This window comes from Mustela nigripes, chromosome 1 (assembly GCF_022355385.1).
Source record: "Mustela nigripes isolate SB6536 chromosome 1, MUSNIG.SB6536, whole genome shotgun sequence".
Taxonomy (NCBI): Eukaryota; Metazoa; Chordata; class Mammalia; order Carnivora; family Mustelidae; genus Mustela; species Mustela nigripes.
Window position 1 is genome coordinate 51196771 of NC_081557.1, and position 18265 is coordinate 51215035.

Sequence of the window (18265 nt, forward strand, 5' to 3'; positions counted from 1 at the left end):
CTCCTATGTTGGGCTGTGGGCGTGTAAATGTGCACCAGCTGCTTTAGAAAACTATATGGCTTTATACCAGGGACACCAGCATTCTATTCCCAGGCACACATTAGACAGAAATATACACTGACTTGCACCAAAAGACATGGACAAAAATATCCACGCTGCTTTAGGATACATAGCAAAGTCATTAAGAGAGTAGCTCCTAAGAGTTTTCATCACAAACACAAATTCTTTTCCTTTCTTTTCATTGTATCTGCATGAGATGATGTTTCAAAACTAATCCTACTGTGGCAATCCTTTCACAAAACATGTCAATCAAATCATTGTGCAGTGTACCTGAAACTTATATGGTGATGCACGGCAAGTATTTTGCAATAAAATGGTGGTGGGGGGGGGCATCCATAGCAGTACAGTTCATAATAGCCAGAAACATGTACCAACTTGAATGCCTCGCAGCGATGCAATGGATAAATCGTGGCCCACTCACACAGTAAATCTCATATGGCCATGAGAACAAATGTGCTACAAATACAACTTAGACTGATGTGGGAAACAAAGGCAAAGAAAAAGAAACATTCAATTTCCTTACTACTTATAGCCCGTTGACAAGTCCTTAAAATAGAGTGACATTCCTCCAGGAACTCAGCTGCCTCCATGTTAAACCTCCCTAAGGGCAAAAGGCGATCTTAGCTTAACATTATCCTGACCCCCGGGATCCCATAAGTCTACCTTATCTTGTAAAAATTCTTTTACAAACTTCCTTTATCTCTACTCCCATATTTTTTTTTAAAGATTTTATTTACTTATTTGACAACGAGAGAGATAGAACACTAGTGAGGAGTGGAGCAGAGGGAGAGGGACAACCAGACTCCTTGCTGAGCACGGAACCTGATGCGAGGCTCAATCCCAAGACCCTGAGACCATGAGCTGAGCCTAAGTCAAGGGTAGGCTGCCCAACTGACTGAGCTCCCCGAGCGCCCCTCCCCAAGATACATGCTAACAATCATTCTCATCCTCCAAGCATATGGCCCACTGATATACATCTGAAGAGTCTCATGACTATGGCTTTATTAGATAGTAATAAATGACCTTTTCCTAACAATAGCTAGACCCCTTGAGGTCCTGGAGATCTTGCTTCCAAGATTCCTTAGAGACTTATGTTGGGTCTGCGGTTCCAGGAATGCAGGAGGAACAATAGAAATGACCGCTGGGGCTGCCATCTTCCAGGCACCCCCCTTCCTTAACCCTTGACTCTCCCGCCAAAAGGATGTATGCCCAGGTCACGGCTCCATAGGTAACCCGATACCTAGCAGGAAACAGGAGCATCAGGACCCCCCCCCCCCATACCCTCCAATCACCAAATACCTTACCATGTATGGATATGAGCCCATACCCTGCCTTGGCCAGATAAAAGACCCTGCCGACTCCCTCCCAGCGTGACTTCCTCGACTCCCCCTTCCCGAGTTGCAGAACCTCACAGACAATGCCGACCTCCTCCCGGGGCAACTTTCCTGGCTCCCCTTCTCCTGAGCCCTGAAACTTCGCTGGAGAGTGCCTTTAATAAATCTTGCCTTGTGCCTACCTCACCTGGTGTTATGTTTACCTCGCCTGTTAAACTTTACAATTTATGTTGTCCCTAACCCCTCTCACATGAAAGTGTATAATCAATCACAACCCCAGTGCAGCTCTTCCGGCCCAAAGGTCCTGTCCCTGAGCTTTAATAAAACCACCTTTTTACACAAAAGATGTCTCGAGAATTCTTTCTTGGCTGTTGGCTCTGAACTCCAGTATTTCCTACATCACAGATGGTTCTCAAAAATACAATCTTGAGCCAAAGTAGCCAGTCCCCAAAGAGTATATCCTGTAAGATTCACTCTTCATGAAATTCAGAAGCACAGGTAAAGACGGTGATGACCTACGGGGAGGAGGAGAGTGGCTGACCAGGACATGGGGTGCTGGTCATTTTCTATTCGTTGATCAGGGTGGTAGTTCCATGAGTGTGTTCACTTTGTGAAGGTGTATTCGTTTGTACATTCAGGATTTGTGCATTTTACTATATGTTGAATACACTTCAATTCAAGGTTGTAAGGACCAATTTAGCCGGAGCACTTCCATCTGGTTAAACAATAACTTTGTTGTTTAACCCTTAAAACTGTCACTGTCCCCCTTCCCCCAGGGGACTTACTTAAAAACAAGTCCTGGAAACCAGTCCCAGGTAACAAAGGCTTTATACAGGGTGGGTCAGGCCAGGTGGAGACATCCAATCAGTGGGGGGTGCATACTGTCTCCCTAGTTACCAAGGACAGGGCCCTGCCCTTTGGGAGCCTTTTGGGTGCCAATTCTCACTAAGGTCCTAGGCTAATTCAAATATCTACTAGGGTAAATTGTAATTCAACTGGTCACTTATGTGTGACCAAACATAACTGTACAGCTTTCTCTGTGTGTTACAATTTCATTGGCCACCTGTATGTGGCCAGGCCCAACCACATGGCCTTTGCCCTTAAAAGCTAGTCTGTGAAGCAGAGGGAGGTGGCCCTCTCTGTAAGAGGCACAGCCCTGAACATTCGGTTTGATTCTTGATGCTTGGCGCGAAATAAAACTTTGTTTGACCTTCGCTTTGTATCAGTGCCTCTCCTTTAATCACGGACCCATTATTGGGGGACCGTTCAAAGATGTATATGTAAAAGGAGAGAGTTAGGAGAATCAACCAATAGATGTGGATGAAGGGGGACAGAGTCTAGTGTGACTCTATGGCTTTGGCCTGAGCAGTCAAGTTCATGGAGTTACCCTTCACTAAGATGGCAAAGAGCAGAGGGAAGGTTGGCACGGGCAGGTGAGGGGAAATCAAGTTTAGTCTCAGACATTCTATGATGGAGGTGACCATCAGGCTTTCAAGTGTAGATGTCAAGTAGCCACCTAGATATTCAAGCCTGGAGCCCCAGGGGATGTCAGAGCTGGAGATAGAGATTTGAGAATCTTCACTGTGGAGACAGACTACAAGGCCATGAGTGTGGATGAGATCTCTGAGGGAGGGAGTGTGAAGAGAAGAGAGAAGGCCCAAGGTCTGAGGGGGCAGGAGGGTGTTCAAACATTTAATCTGATAAAGGACAGGAGCCACAAAGGAGGCCAAGGAGCTGCCAGAGAGATAGGAAGGAAACCAGGAGAGCATGACATCCATTGGCCAGGTGGTTTCAAGGTCATGCTGACAGGGTAAGATGAGATCTGAGAACTGATCCTGGATTTAGCAACATGGAGGCCGTTGGTGAACTGGCCAAGGGTAGTTCCATGGACAAGTGGCATCTGAAGTATGGAGTAGGCGAGGACAGAAAGGAAGGTGAAGGCAGGGGTTGCAGACAGCTCTTCCAAGCGTGTTGCCATGCAGGCATGCTGAGAAATGGCGTAGGAGATGGAGGAGATGTTGGGGCCCAGGAATTTTTAGGTGTGAACTATTACTGCACACTCGTGGAAGGAGGAGCAGTCCACAGGATAGGAGAGACAGGAGATAGTTATTGGAGCCAGGTCATTGGACAGATGAAGACAGCATTATATTAATCTACTTGGGGCTTCACCTTCCAAGTGAAGGGCAAGATTCCAGCAGAGAAAGGTCATTGGCAGATAAGGCATTGCTTGATACACTTCCTTTTCTCCCTCCTTCCTCCTAGGTCCAGCGTAGGTGGATTCAAAGGTTTCTCCTAGGAAGCCCGTCCCAGCCACCTTAGGGCCAGAGGCCTTGAAGCTGGGTGGGGCTGGGTGGGGTTGGGTAGGGAATGCTCCTCCCCCATCCCCCCCCCAAACTTTTATGCAACCTCCAATATCAACAAAAATCAGTTGTTGTCGCGCACCACAGACACGCTCCGCCGAGAAGCCGCTGGAGCCATCAGAGGAGCCAGCATGGTGAAGTTTGCACCGCTGTTCCTGCCGTGGGAGCGCAGGCTGCAGACCTTCATGGTCCTGCAGTGGGTCTTCTCCTTCCTGGCCCTGGGTAAGGCGAGCGGGGCTGGGGGCTGGGAGGTCATGGACACCTGCCACTCCAGGTACACAAGTGTATTGATGGTGGAAAGACATTCACCCTAATGGGGACTTTGCTGCTCTCAGAGCTCTCAGAGCATGGGGATAGCAGGGTGTGGTAGAAGCCATTGTGTGTGGCTTTGGACAGGTTACTGAGTTTCTAGCTTAGTATGAGGACAGAGACCCTGCCTCAGGCTGCCTGGTGGTGGTGTGTGGAAGAACCTAGGTGATTATGGAAAAGTTCCAGGGTCTGTAGGGCTTCTCAGAAGGAACGGATTTCCTGCCTTCCTTTCAGAGAGGAGGAAACAGACTGGTGGGTAGGGAAAGAGAAGGGAACAGGGAAAGAATAGGAGTGTGAGGGAAGGTAGACTGCCAGGGGACTGGGGCATGAGGGAGGGTCCGAGGTGAGCCTGGTTCAGAGTCTGGCTGGGCAACCCAGCCCCTGACCTCTGTAAGTCTCTAATTCTAATCAGCTGGGGAAGGGCAATATCACTGCCTAGCTGGTAGAGCTGTTGTAGGATGAAGTGAGGAATGTGCTTGTTTTGCCCAGCGCACACTGGGCTGGACCCCTGGGCTGGGGTCCCGTGGGAAGTATGCTTAGGTCCCCCTCCCCACCCCATGCCCACCACAATCACACTGATGGTGACCAGGGAGACCACCCTGGCCCAGACTCCACTCTGCCGAAGGGAACTCTTTTGAGGAGGGCGGGCGACAGAGCAGGGGAAGAGAGTGACGGGGGAGGGGTGGGGGGTGCCAGGGGTGGGGTTGGTTCCTATGCCAGTGTAGACAGTTCCTATTTCTTAGTTCCTATGCCAGCACCAGACAGTGTAGGCTGTGCTTCCCTGGGGGCTGGTCTTCAGCCTGTGCACGGATGCCACTATCCAGGTGTTACAGTCCGGGAATCCTCTGTACCGGCTGGTCACCAGCATCACACATACACACACCCAGGTGCTCCCTCAGAAGCCCCTCGCAGTTCTGCCACTGAAGGATTCACCCCCAGCAAAGCGGGCCCCCAGCACCCTGTTTCCCTTATGATTCATCTGTGTCTCTCTCCCAAGGGTTCTTAAACATTTTAAACAGCCCTGGCAGAGAAATAAAATCACTTAACTGCCCAAGGTTGTAGGTCTGGAGTCCTGGGTTCCTTCTACAGCCAAAAGAAGAAAGGGAAGGAGGGGCAGAGAGAGGAGAAGGGCAGATGGTGTGGGAGGAGGTGTGTATAAGAGGCTAAGAGGCTGGTGGAGACAGCCTGGGAAGGAGGCCTAACAGGATTGACTGCAAGTCTGCGGGATCCTGGACAAAGGTCGCTTGGGGGCCTAGAGGTAAGCTGTGGCCTGGGGATCCCAGAGGGTAAGGTTCATCAGGCCCAGCATGCCTTCTGTGATCTTGGGGCCCTGGAGTGTGTTTGAACATTCTGTCCCCGCACCCCACCCGGCCTTGGTCCCCCAGCCCTGCGAGCCCGGGCCATAGGAGCCTGGGAATATCAGGAGCAGCCCAGAGAGGTCTAGTAGCTCCAGGCCTGGAGGACTAGAAGGAGGAAGGCTGGGAAAAGGGATGTGGGCCCCCTGGTTCTGGGAGTAGGAGGTTTTACCCTATCCCTCATCCTGGGAGCAAAGGGGAGCCTTGGAAGGGCTTAAGGTAAGGGAGATCCACTCTGGGTGCTGAAGTTCCCTGTGGCTGCAGGGGAGGTATGTACTGTGTTTTGAGTGTGGGGGGATGGGCTATGGCAGGGAGCCGTCCCAGTCCCCATCAGGGGCCACCACACTATGGCACATGGCCGAATCCTGCCCACTGACCGCTTTTGTATTTGTACAGTTTATGAGCTAAGTTTACATTTTCAAGGGGTTCTATTTTAAATGGTTAGGGACCTATGTAATATTATCCATGTTGGGTCTTGAACCCCAAAGTCTAAAATATTGACCACCTGTTCCTTTAGGAAAAAGACTGCCAAGTCTGGTCTAGTGAGGCTGGCAGAGGATGGGGAGATGTGGCCCCATTGGGGAGCTGTTCAGGAGATGGGGGCCACGGGGCAGATTGAAAGGCCCTTGGTCCATGGACAGAGGACTGGATGAACAAGAACAACACGTGGTCGGCACCCACGAGAGAGTAGCATTTGGCTCCAAAAGGGAAGGGAATTCTGACACGCAGGGCAGCACGGATGGCATGAGCAGGCCGCTGTGGCATCATGTGAAGTGACACAAGCCAGTCACCAAAAGACCAACACTTGACGATTCTACGAGCTTCCTAGAACAGTCCCTTTTGTAGAGCCGGAAAAGCAAATGGTGGCCGGCAGGGGCTGGGGGAGGGGGCTCGGAGTCAGAGGTTCAAATTTGGGAGGGGGAGGGGAGAGAGAGGGGGAGGTTTCCGGGAGATGGTGGTAGTGAGGGCTACACAGGGAATGGACTTACTGCCTCTGAACTGTGCTTAAAAATGGTTAAGGTGATACGTTTTATGTTAATGCGCCTTTTATCGCAGTAACAATTTAAAACACACAGTGCCCCAAATGGGGACCCTGTTAGCTTTCTGAGGGCAGGACTCTGTGTCTGTCCTTCAAGGCCGCCCACTAGCACCTGGCCCGTCAGAGCTGCTCTGTGTAAAGTGAACACGTGTGAGCCCCGAGTGAGCTATGTGGTCTGCCTTAGGAGCTCTACCACTGTTTGGACTGGGTCAAGGTCCCCTCCACCAAGAAACCTGCCAGGAATGACACACCCAACTACCGTCCTTTCCAGTAGAATATACAACTGAAAGCTGCCTTTCTTTAAGAGAATGAGTTTATGGTGTTGAGTGGAGGAAAGGGGGTAGGGAAGGAGCCATATTCTCTAGCGGTGTTCTTTCCATCAGCATCAGATTAGGGATGGCCCACAGACCCGCTGACCCTGAAATGAAGCTGGGATTAGCCTATGGCAAGGGATTCGGACCTGCAGGTCAGAGGGAGAGCTCCTCACTGGGACTTGTCCTAGCCCAGCCCTGCTACACCCCTGAGCATCGGCCAGCCAGGGGTTTGGCCTCTTTCTCCTTCCCTCTTTACTGGGAAAGGGCACTGTGGGAAGGAGGAATCAGCATGCGCAAAAGCTAAGGGACTAAAGGAGTTCAGGGAGCTGTAAGAACCGCAGTTAGTGTGGCCAGAGCACTGGGGGTGCAAGTGGGTGAGGAGGTGGGTAGGGCCAGTCAGCTCCTCCCAGGGTTACAGGAAAGCCAGGGCAGGGCTTTAAAGAGAGGAAGACCTGGCCAGATTGATCTGTGGAAAGATGGGGCAGAGGGTGGGCAGAAAGTGTGTCCCCGTTTTCTCTGAGGTTCCCAAAAATGGAAACCAAAAACGGATAATCCAGTCAGTCCTGAAGCAGGCATTTACTGAGTACCTGGGGAGTACAGACTACAGAGGGAGGGAGGTGGGATGGGGTGGTGGGGTGGTGGTATGGAGGGAGTGGGGGGTTGGGGAGGGAGGAGGCCAGAGTGAACAAGGGAGACAGGACAGCGGGAACTATGTAGGTTCCAGTCTCCTCCAAGCAAGACACTGGCGGGTACATTTCCTCCTTGAAGGCGTGGGAAGCTGAGCTCTTCCTCCCGGGGCCACAGGCTGGACGGGATGGTGCTGCTAGTGCGGGGCATACAGGCGACTCAGTATGGACGTCTCACCTCCTTCCTCTCAGACCCCTGATAGCTCTTGCTTTTCTCCCCAGCCCAGATCTGCATTGTGGTCTTCATAGGCCTCCTGTTCACAAGATTCTGGTTAGTCAGTGTCCTGTATGCGACCTGGTGGTATCTGGACTGGGACAAGCCATTGCAGGGGGGCAGGCCCATCCAAGCCCTAAGGCGCTGCTTCCTGTGGAAGTACATGAGGGACTATTTCCCCATCTCGGTGAGTACTGGCACTGGTGGGGATGGGGTTGCGGGGGGAAGTGCCACCCAGGCTGCAGGGAGCAGAATGCTGGGCTGGGTGGGAGGAGCCAGAGCTTACACCACTGTGGGGCCTGGGGAAGAGTCCTGCTTCGTTCTGGCTGTCATTTCCCAGGGTTGGGGAAGCTCTGTGGGCACACACATATATCCTACAGGTGTAACCCCTCAGCGGCCAGGGAGGGGGTGAAGGTAATAAGCTCAAGGTCCCAAGAGACCATCGAGCCCCACCCTTTATCAGAGTGGGGAGAATGACACCCCGAGAGGGACAAAGGTGTGACCAACTCCACACAACAAGTTCTGGTTTTGAGGCGTGTGCATGAACTATGGGGGAAGGGGCAGAGGAGAGAGAGCCCTGAACTGGTTCTTAGTTCTATCCTGCCCTATCTCCAGATTGCTGGGTGTCCTTGAGCAAAACCTCGCCCATTCTGAGCCTCAGTTTCCCCAGATATCTAGAAAGCAGACTGACCCCTCCCGCCCGTGCACGTTTGAACCTCTCACTCTGACTCAGGGCATCTCATTGTGGATACTTGACCCTGGACTCAAACTCAGTCCGGAGTAAAGCGGACCCTTAGATTTTCGTGAACAGACCCGCTGCCTCCTTTACCAAATGCCAGGCAGACAATCCTGGGACTTGAGTGGCTGGGCAGGGCTGGCGTATTGGCTGGATGGGACAGGGTGGGCAGGCAGTGGGGAACACAGAGAGGTGCCAGGCAGGGAAAGCTGGCTGTCCCCTGGAAACGGTAGAAGAAAGGCATAAAATGCGGCCTCTGGAGGAGGACAGACTATGCCAGCGCCGCCTCAGCCTGTGGTGCCCTTGGGGGAGTTTCATAGCCTCTCTCAGCCTCAGTGTTGTCATATGTAATGTGCAGATGATGCCACACACGTCACTGAGTTGGGCGGATTTGCTGAGCCAGCAGGAACTCACCATGTAGGTTGGCAGGACACTAGGTGCTAGTATTACATGACCGAGTCAGTGGGGAGCATGGAGACACGTGCAAGTGACTGTGGTTGGGGGGAGGGCTCTGACAGCCCAGAGCCCAGCTGCTCTGACCTTCACACCTGCCTGGCTTCTCCCATCCTGGAGCTCCACCTCTTCCCACCCCTCCTGGCGTTAGGTCCCTAGCTGGCAAAGGGGGAGGGAGTGGAGGACACAGATTCCTGGGCACTCAGCAGTGGATTCAGGGCTCCTGCCTGACTCCCTTTTGAGAGTCCTGGGGCCTGGCGAGGACTTGGGGAAGCTGGGCAAGAGCTGGGGTACGAAGCCCCAAGCTCCACAGTGAGCAGGCCTCCTGGGCAAAGGGCAAGGGTGGCATGGCAGGGCCGGGCAGTAGGGCATCACGCTGGGGGCTGGGAAGAGGGCAGGAAGTTGAGTGGCAGAGAATTCCACACTCGTGAGGGGTGCTTCTTGTGGAAGGGTAGAGTGAATGAGCAGCCGCTGAACTAACCCAGGAGTCCATGTTGGGGGAGGACTTCTCCCCATATTTGCTTCTGGGATCTTGTCCACAAAGACAAACAGGGTCTGCGCCTATCCTATCCACTGCCCTTCCTGATCCTCCCCTAGCCAGGCACTACTGGCCCTGGTGGGACACTGCCCTGATGATCTGCCTCAGTCCTTTGTGTAGTGTTTCTGGATTGATGCCCACTGAGGGCCTGTTGCATCCCCCCTGCAGAGGGCAGGCAGTACCACCACATCGCCAGCAGAGGGCGAGATAGCATGAACTTGACTTTGCCAATCCTAGGCTGGGAGCCTGCAGGCTTGGGTAACGGGCCACAGATCCCCTTCCCCACCTCTTCCCAGAAGACCCTCCCACTCTTCCACACACTTTTACGGCCCCGCCCCGCTGGGATCTTGAGAGGGGCGGAAGGTAGGTAACTCTCCCGCACACACTGACAGAATTCTGTTTTCCCTTGTAAAATGCATATAGATTTCCGAGATTCTTCTATCAGTTCTTAGGTTGATTTTATGAACTAGCATCTACGGATGGAATTCCAAGCAGAATTAGGAAACTCTCTGGGCCTTACAGCTTTCTGAACTCATGCTACAGGCTTCTAAAGAGCTGATGGTGAAGAATCAGGCGATGGGTTTCCCATAGGAGACACTGATCCCACCTCATGCTGAAGGCCAGCCCCAGAGCTAGGTTCCCCCAGGGAAGATTTCATCCTCCTGGAGTCAACACTGTCTCCACAGGCCAAGGCATGAGAAGGGTGGACTGCTGTGGCCTGGTGTCAGGAAATGCTGCAGGCCTGGGGAAGCACAGGATACCTCTCCTCCCACACCTGGGACCTCCCTCTGTTCCTCACAGCCCTGTGGACGTCACTGGGGACTTCAGGCCCTCCCTCCCACCCCCCACCAAGAATACTGGGGGCTCTTAGCCTGAGTCAGAAGAAGGTGGGTAGCCAGCCGCCTGCCCAGGACATATCTGCAGCGTGCACTTGGACGGAGTAACACTTGATCCTGTGAGGGCTCCTTTCATCACAGGAGGGCTCTGCCTGGAAGAAGGTCTTCCTTTGCACTGAGCTGTGCCTGTCCTGACCACCCACCCTGCCCCAGGGGCCCTGCCTCTGCCTTGGGCACAGCTGTTCTCTCAGCCCTCTGGCTGCCCTGCAGGGAGGGAGCCTCCTTCCTGCTCAGTTCCTCTTCTTGCTGTCCCTCCCCAGCCAGCAGCTCTCAGGAGGCTTTCTGTGCATAGACATTTGGGGCTAAATGATGGATGTGGGGGTGGCTTCATCCCTGGCCTCTACCCACTAGTAGCACTCCCCTCCACCAGGTATGACAACCAAAAACGGCTGCAGACATTACATGTCCCCTGGTGGGCTCAGGGAACTGACCCTGGTTGAGAACTGCTCTGGGGCCCAGGGTCTGACTCCAAAACTCCTCCCCCACTAGCTACCTGAATCTTGACCAGTCACTCTTTATCTGGACTCTGCTACAGTCTATCCTGCACACAGCAGCCAGGATAGTCCATGCCACAACAGCTGTGACTCTCGTGACACCTAAAAATGAAATCTAATTTTTGACCAGCCTGCAGGTCCCTGGACCCCGGACCCCCTGCTCATGCCTCACCTTCCCCCTTTGCCTTTCAAGTTCTCCAGGAGTGAGCTGTGTTCCCTGGGCTGGCACCCTTCCTGGAAGTGCTTCCTTTCACATTAACCCCTACCGTGTTTCACCTGGGGACTCCTCCTGCAAGGTGGCAGAGCCTGCAGGAGCCAGGCCACCTGTGTTAAAGTGTTGCCTCTGCCACTTTACTAGCTATGTGACCCAGAAGCAGTTAATTAACCTCGTGCCTCGGTTTCCTCATCTGTAAAATAGGGATGTTGTCACCACTACGTCCCTGGCAGCATGAACAGAAGATGGCTCGTCAGTATACTGACGGGAGGTGCTAGGAATGGGTACCACCTGGGGCAGTCCTTCCAGCTATCCATGCTTAGCACATCTGTATTAAACTCTAAGACATTCTTTTTTTTTTTTTTTCTTAAAGTAGTCTCCACGCCCCGTGTGGAGCCCAACACGGGACATGAACTCATGTCCCTGAGATCAAGACCCAAGCTGATATGTCAAGAGTTGGGGGACTGAGCCACCCAGGCATCCCTCTAAGATATCCTTAATGGTAAAGCAGCAGTATTTTATGTACCACTAAGAAAAAAATCCCTCTAGAGGAATCATCAAATGCATTTTGAGAACATAATGTTAAGATGCAAAGGAATGGTGTATCTTAGAATTGAGGAGATACAGCTGCAGATGTCAGTGGGTGTCTGTTCTGTGAGCCTGTGAGTGCAAGGGGGAGAGGGCAGGAGTGAGGGGGTCTGAAGCCCATCTTGATGGCATACCAAGGCTGCCAGGGCCAGGTAGAATACCCAAGCCTTTTCCTTCCATCTAGCTATGATGGGAGGAGACAGGAAAGGACTGGAGTACCTACACACACACACACACACACACACACACACGGCCAAAGGCCTGAAGCTGGAAGGGATTCCTTTGTTGTAAAGGGGGTGACTCTAAAACTTTGATATATATCGTAATCCTATGGGAAATCTGCCACAAATCAGATGCCCCAAGGCCGGAGCCAGAATACTGAATCAGACCTTGCTTGCCCTGCATTTTTAAACTGCCAAGTAATCGAGGTATATAAAAGGTCATGAACAGGTTCTCCAGAGCCAGGTCTTGGAGCCGGGAGGGGCAGGCTGCTGGTGCAGGAAGCGCCTTCTCCTGAGAGCCCTGGACATTCCAAGTTTGACTAGAAAGGAAATGGCCCCTGAGACAGTCCTGAGTCTCGGGATGTCTCTCTGGTTCTGCAACAAAGGCTCTCTCAGGTGCTCTCAGCAGGAGACAGTAGAACTGAGCTCAGGTCTTCTGTGTATGGGCAGGTCGCTTACCCCACCCCCCGCACCTCAGTTTTGCTCAGCTGTCAAATGGGGGCTCTCACACTGCAGCCCCCCTCCTTAGGGCCACGGTTAAACAAGCTGGTGGCGTGGGTGCTTTGTGAGCCATAAAGGAGCCATCAGGACAGTGGCGGTCACCGCCAAGCGTGTGAGAGGGCACAAGGGCGGTTGTTGAGAGATGGGCCTGGGGAGACAGCGGGACAGTGATGGCCCCGTCAGTGCACACATTTGCACACGCACACATCAGTGCCCGGGCAGATACTGGCACGCGTGCCTAGACACGGGCCCTCACTCACCAGGGTATTTCTCTATATGCAAAAGCTTCTTTATTAAGGATTATCATTCTTTCATTCATTTGTTCATTTATACATTCATTGCTCATTCAAAATAGGCAATATGTTCTTGTTCAAAATTCCAAAGGGACGAGGGGGTACGTGGGTGAAAAGTCCCCGCCCCAGAGGCCACTAGGACCACTAGTGTTTGGTGTGTCTGCAAATGAACAAGTGCATGTCCCCTTTCCCAGCACAGTAAGTGACACTCTGCCCACGTTGACTTGCCCTATGCTTTGTCCTAACCAGTAACTGGGGCTGTCTTCCCCTGCTGGGCCAGGGAGATCTTGCTCCTACCTCCCTAGGGCTGCCCTGTGCCCCACTGTATGGATGTTGTGAGAATTTGCTTCAGTGGGCCCTGTTGATGGGCACTGGAGGGGGTGCTGAGGTTTGGATAGTACCAAAAAAATGATGCTTCAGCTAGTAATCTCGTCCACGTGTCATTTTACACAACGACACAGCCAAAATGAAATACAGTGCTGAAATTCCTCAGCAGTGGAGTTGCTAGGGTAAAAGGTCAGTCCTGCTTTTAGGTATTCAGCTATTGCGCAATTGCCTTTCCAGGGCTTGTGCAAAATTGCCTTCCTGCTGGCTGAGGAAGAATTCGTGTGCCCGTGCGTCAGTGTGGGGAGCCAGGTGTGTTTGTAGAGGAACATGCCAGATGGGTTCCCAAGCAAGCACCTTTCCCACTGAGATTAACTAGAGGTTTCTCTCTTCTGGCTTTAGCTTCACCTCTAATAAGTTCCCCTGTGGGAGCAGAGACCTTTGTCCTCGTGTGGGAGGCAGTGGTCTCTCCAGCTGTGGTCCCTGTAGGTTTCTCCAATGATCAGTGGGTAACTGGGGGCCATACTGGGCAGGGTGGGGGGATTGCGGAAAACAAGTCCAGGTGAAGTGCTGGAGAATCTGGGGTTGGTCGGCCTGGATGGGGGCAGTTGGCTCATATCCCTGTCGCTGCCCCCAGGTCCCTCCAGGCTGCTCTGAGGACAGGCAGCCAGGCCTCTGGGACCCCAAAGGTGGCAGCAAGAATCCTCAGGGAGCCACCCGCTGCAAGTTTTAGCTTGATGACAGGACGAACTTTCACCATGGCAAAGCTGACTGGGGGCAGAAAGGGCTGCAGACTGCTGTGGGAACTGGGCAGTTCCATCAGGGGCTTTGGGCATGGCCCAGGGGCTTCTGGGGCCTTCAGACTCTTGATGGCTGTGGCTCCTGAAGTGCAGGGCAGTGTAAAAGGTGGGCCTGTGGTTCCTGGCAGGGTGGCGGAAGGATTGCCCCCTACCACCACCTAGTCTCTGCCCGCAGCTATAGTCTGCACCCTGGACCACGGAGCAGCCTGTCCAGGAATGGGCAGGCTAAGAGCAGCATCTGTTAGCTCAGTTCCTGCCCTTCCACCCTCATTCTGCTATACTTGGGAGCAGCTAAAGACAGCAGCTCTCCTCTCCCAGGCCATCTGTGATGGCTGGTGGTCTCTACCTCCTGCTCCATGCTGCAGACATGACCAGACCTTGGCAAGTTGCTTGCTAGCAGACAACAATGGTTGAGGGGCAATGAGGGTCTGGTGTAGGGGGAGCAGGGAGCCCCAGGGAGACACTTGCATTGTACAGAGGGTAGATAAGCCTTCTGGCTGCGTGCTCTTCCAACCACTACTGCTAAGATAGCAAGATTGCAATGCTCACTCCCAGGTCTTAAGTACCCATTTTTCTTACACTGAGTTTTGTTAAACTGGGGCTCTTCCAGCATGGTGGCACTCCCGTGTGTCCCTTTGATGCCTTCAAATGATACCTGGTCCTGTAGTAATCTTGGTAATTTCAGGGTACTGCACACCAGGGCTTCTTAGCAGCCCTGGGTGGTAGGCAGGTCAGGGCTAAATGTCCCCATTCTACAGATGGAGAGCCTGAGAGGGAAGCAGTTTGTCCAGAGTCAGCCATGAATATGAGAGGGTGTCCCTGGGTGCATTCACATACCGTATCTCAGTATTCCTAAGAAACTGAGCCTCAGAGATGGAGAGCGGCTTGCCCAAGGTCACCCTGATGAGTGGCATGGTCAGGATTGGCACACAGGTCCCGCTCCAGCTCACCGGGTTGCTGTCCTTGCAGCTGGTCAAGACTGCTGAGTTGGACCCCTCCCGGAACTACCTTGCGGGCTTCCACCCCCACGGGGTCCTGGCAGCCGGAGCCTTTGTCAACCTGTGCACAGACAGCACGGGCTTCCCTTCGCTCTTCCCAGGCATCCGCCCCCATCTGATGATGCTGAGCCTGTGGTTCCGGGCCCCTTTCTTCAGGGATTACATCATGTCGGGGGGTGAGTCTTTATACCCATGGGTAGCCCAGGAGGATGAGGCTGGAGGCAAGGGACGAGGCAGCTTAGGGAGGGGAGGGCTGCCAGCACTTCCATACTTCTTGCAAGTGCGTGTGCAATGGGAGAAGTAGCTAGACCCAAAGAAGTACTCTGCACAGCCGCGAGCCGGGAGAGGACTCAGTTCCAGTCCTCAGGGGACTCCCAACTGGAGGCAGTGGGGTGGGGACCCGGGCCTCTGCGGCTACTTTCGGTGGTCTCTCTCTCCTGTCTCACCCACACCACCATCCCTGCCCACTTCCCTATACCTGAGCACCCTCCTCTCTCCCTAGGGCTGGTCACGTCGGACAAGGAGAGCGCTGCTCACATTCTGAGCAGGAAGGAAGGTGGCAATCTGCTGGCCATTATTGTAGGGGGTGCCCAGGAGGCCCTGAACGCCAGGCCAGGAGCCTTCACGCTGTTGCTCCGGAACCGCAAAGGCTTCGTCAGGCTCGCCTTGATGCATGGGTATCTGGGGAGAGGGCTCTTGGCTCCAGGGGAGATTTGCAAGGGTTAGATTTTGGTGGGAAGACAGCAGAGATTAAGTGGCTTGTATTTTGGCAGGGAGATTCTCAGTCTGTTTACAACAAAGATGAAATTTTGGTGAGAGATGTACTATGGCATGCCCACATACCAGAGAAGATTGCAGAAGGGAGGCTTGGTGATCAAAGGCACTAAGTGGGAAGGGACATGTCTGCCCAAAGCTGGTACAAGATCTGACATCTGTGGATCTGGGAGGATGGAGTGTGGGGCATATCACAGAACTCTTCTACTTAGAAGCATCTTTGAAAAACACAAACTATCTGGGGCCAGAGAGATTTCTCTGCAAAGCTCAGGGATGTTTTCTATCTGGGAGGGCTCTGAAACATTCTGGTCTGTCTGTCCCTTACAACTGGGAGATTTTGGCCCTGAGAGGGGCCAGGATCTGCCCAAGGTCAGAAAGCAAAGCTATGGCAGGGCTGGGAGACAACCCAGGCCTCTGACTGCTGACGCAGGGCTCCATCCTCTGCTCTAATTCCTGGTTGCTGGGTCCCTGCAGGAAGCTAGCTGGGGCCTCCTCTGAGACCTTCCACGCATTTCCTCTCCTGTCTCTCTCCAGGGCACCTCTGGTGCCGATCTTCTCTTTCGGGGAGAATGAACTCTTTGACCAGGTTGAGAACTCCCCTGGCTCCTGGTTGCGCTGGATCCAGAACCGGCTGCAGAAGATCATGGGCATCTCCCTCCCTCTCTTCCATGGCCGTGGTGTCTTCCAGTACAGCTTTGGTCTCATACCCTACCGCCAGCCCATCACCACTGTGGGTGAGCCACGAGCCAGCCTGGCCCGGGGGGTGGGGTGGGGTGTGGGGGGCTACAGGGAAAGAGGCCTGGGCTCCGGGCTGCAAGGGGACATGGAGACAGGTCAGACACATCCTTGCCCTCCTGGAGCTCATATTCTAGACGGGGAAACACACTTAGGAGACCAGGAAACAGACACTGCTTATCAGTTGAGCAAGTAAGCCTGATAGAAGGCGCTCTGGGATGGGAACTGAAACAGGCACAAGGAACAATAGTCACCACGGATTACAGAGTGGCTGCTGTGTGCCCGGCAGGGTCCCTACTGTGCAGCAGTTCGATCTGCCCTAACGACCTTCAAGACAGGGACTACCATCCCCCTTTCACTAATGGTAAACTGAGGCTCTGAGAAGTTAAGTAACTTCCAAAAGAACACTCTGCCTTTGAGTAACAAGGATGAGGATCGGATCAGGATTTATTTGACTTTTTATGTTTCTAGAGAAGAAGGTTTAATTCTGACCCAAAGGATCTCCTCAGGCTTACTGGAGAGGATGGGTACAAGAAAAGGGCATTCCAAGTCTATTAGAATTGTGTGTAGAGTAGGAAATGCTACACTTGGATTAGAACCTGAGGGATTATCCCATAAATAATGGGCATGAGCTCTCGTCCATGGACTCAGCACTATCTTTTTCAGCTCTTGGGACTCTTTTTCAGCTCTTGGGACTCCTCATTTGCTTTCTTCTTGGATCCCAGCTAGATCCCTCTGACGAAGCCTATAGAGGAAGGTTCGTCTTTTTCCATCTGTTTATTTGCTAGTTGAGCACAGACTTGGTGTACCCCTACACCATGACTTTCCCTGTGTATTGTGGCAATATTTTCAAGAGTATTAATACTCCTGCTGCCCCCAGACCTATTGCCAAGAGAAGGCCGGGGAGCGATTATCCCAACCAAAGAGGTCACTTAGGGCTTCCCTGGAAGAGGCCAGATGGAGAGAGAAGGAGGAGGAAGAGCTGTGTGGGCTGTGGGCCCACCTCGTCCTAGATCTACAGGTACCTCTGATCATGACATGTTGGGCTCCCAGAACCCTGTGGAGCATATCCCCAGGATTTGAAAACTGGAATGGGATTCTTCCGTGCTGTGTGACTTGAACAAGTTGCTTAGCCTCTCTGAGCCTCATTACACCACCTGTCAACAGGGGTAAGAGTTTCTGTTCCCATAGGATTGTTACAGGGATGTAAAGAAGATGATGCGTGGCAAGCGCCTGGTGCATTCCTGGTGCGTTTCATGGCATGTGGCAATGCTCACTGGTGTTGTTACTATATCAGAATCTTGGAGTTACCATAACATCTTAGAAGCCATCACCCAACACAGGGTTGAAAGGGATGGCAGTGAGAGCATTTTGTGCCGGGATGCTGTGGGGTAGGGCTCCTGCAGCCCCATGGTTCCTGCTCCAGACCAACACCCACACTTGTGCCTTGCAGTGGGAAAGCCCATTGAGGTGCAGAAGACACCATACCCCTCACAGGAGGAGGTGGACAAGCTGCACCAGCGCTATATCAGGGAGCTGTGTGACCTCTTTGAAGCCCACAAGCTGAAGTACAATATCCCCGTGGACCAACACTTGGAGTTCTGCTGAGTGCCTCCCCAGAAGGCAGGATTGGCGTTAGGAGCCCAGTGGAAGGTGCTATGATCTAAGAAGGCTTCCTGGAGGCATCTATTGAACATACCTTCACAGCCTTCCCAGACCTCTGCAAATCCAACCACACCAGGCCCCAAGTCCCAGCCAGTGTGCGGGAGGGGACACCAGGCTCTGGAGTTGGTGATTTTCACCCCTGCTGCGAACCCCCCTGCCAGCCTCCCTCTCCTTGGCCTGCCCCTCATTGAATGGGAGAGACTGCTGGAAGAGAGGGATTTCTGAGGTCTCGGTCCCCTGTTGTCATGTCACTCAAGGGACAGAGAAAGAGAGGGGCCACTCTCACCTGGTTTTTCTTCCTTGACCTTGAGTTTCCTTGACCTTGTATAATGGCACAAAAGAAGCACATGCTCCAGCCCCATCT

The 18265-nt window shown here is 53.0% G+C and overlaps 1 protein-coding gene across 1 annotated transcript; it reads left to right on the forward strand.

Moving 5' to 3' along the window:
* Window positions 1–3885: 3885 nt before the first annotated feature.
* Window positions 3886–17844, forward strand: MOGAT2 (monoacylglycerol O-acyltransferase 2). The gene is made up of 6 exons (XM_059391363.1): window positions 3886–3976; window positions 7680–7858; window positions 14699–14903; window positions 15230–15404; window positions 16036–16235; window positions 17690–17844. Exons 1-6 carry the CDS (start codon window positions 3886–3888, stop codon window positions 17842–17844), a joined length of 1005 nt encoding a protein of 334 aa, XP_059247346.1.
* The last annotated feature ends 421 nt before the right edge of the window (window positions 17845–18265 follow it).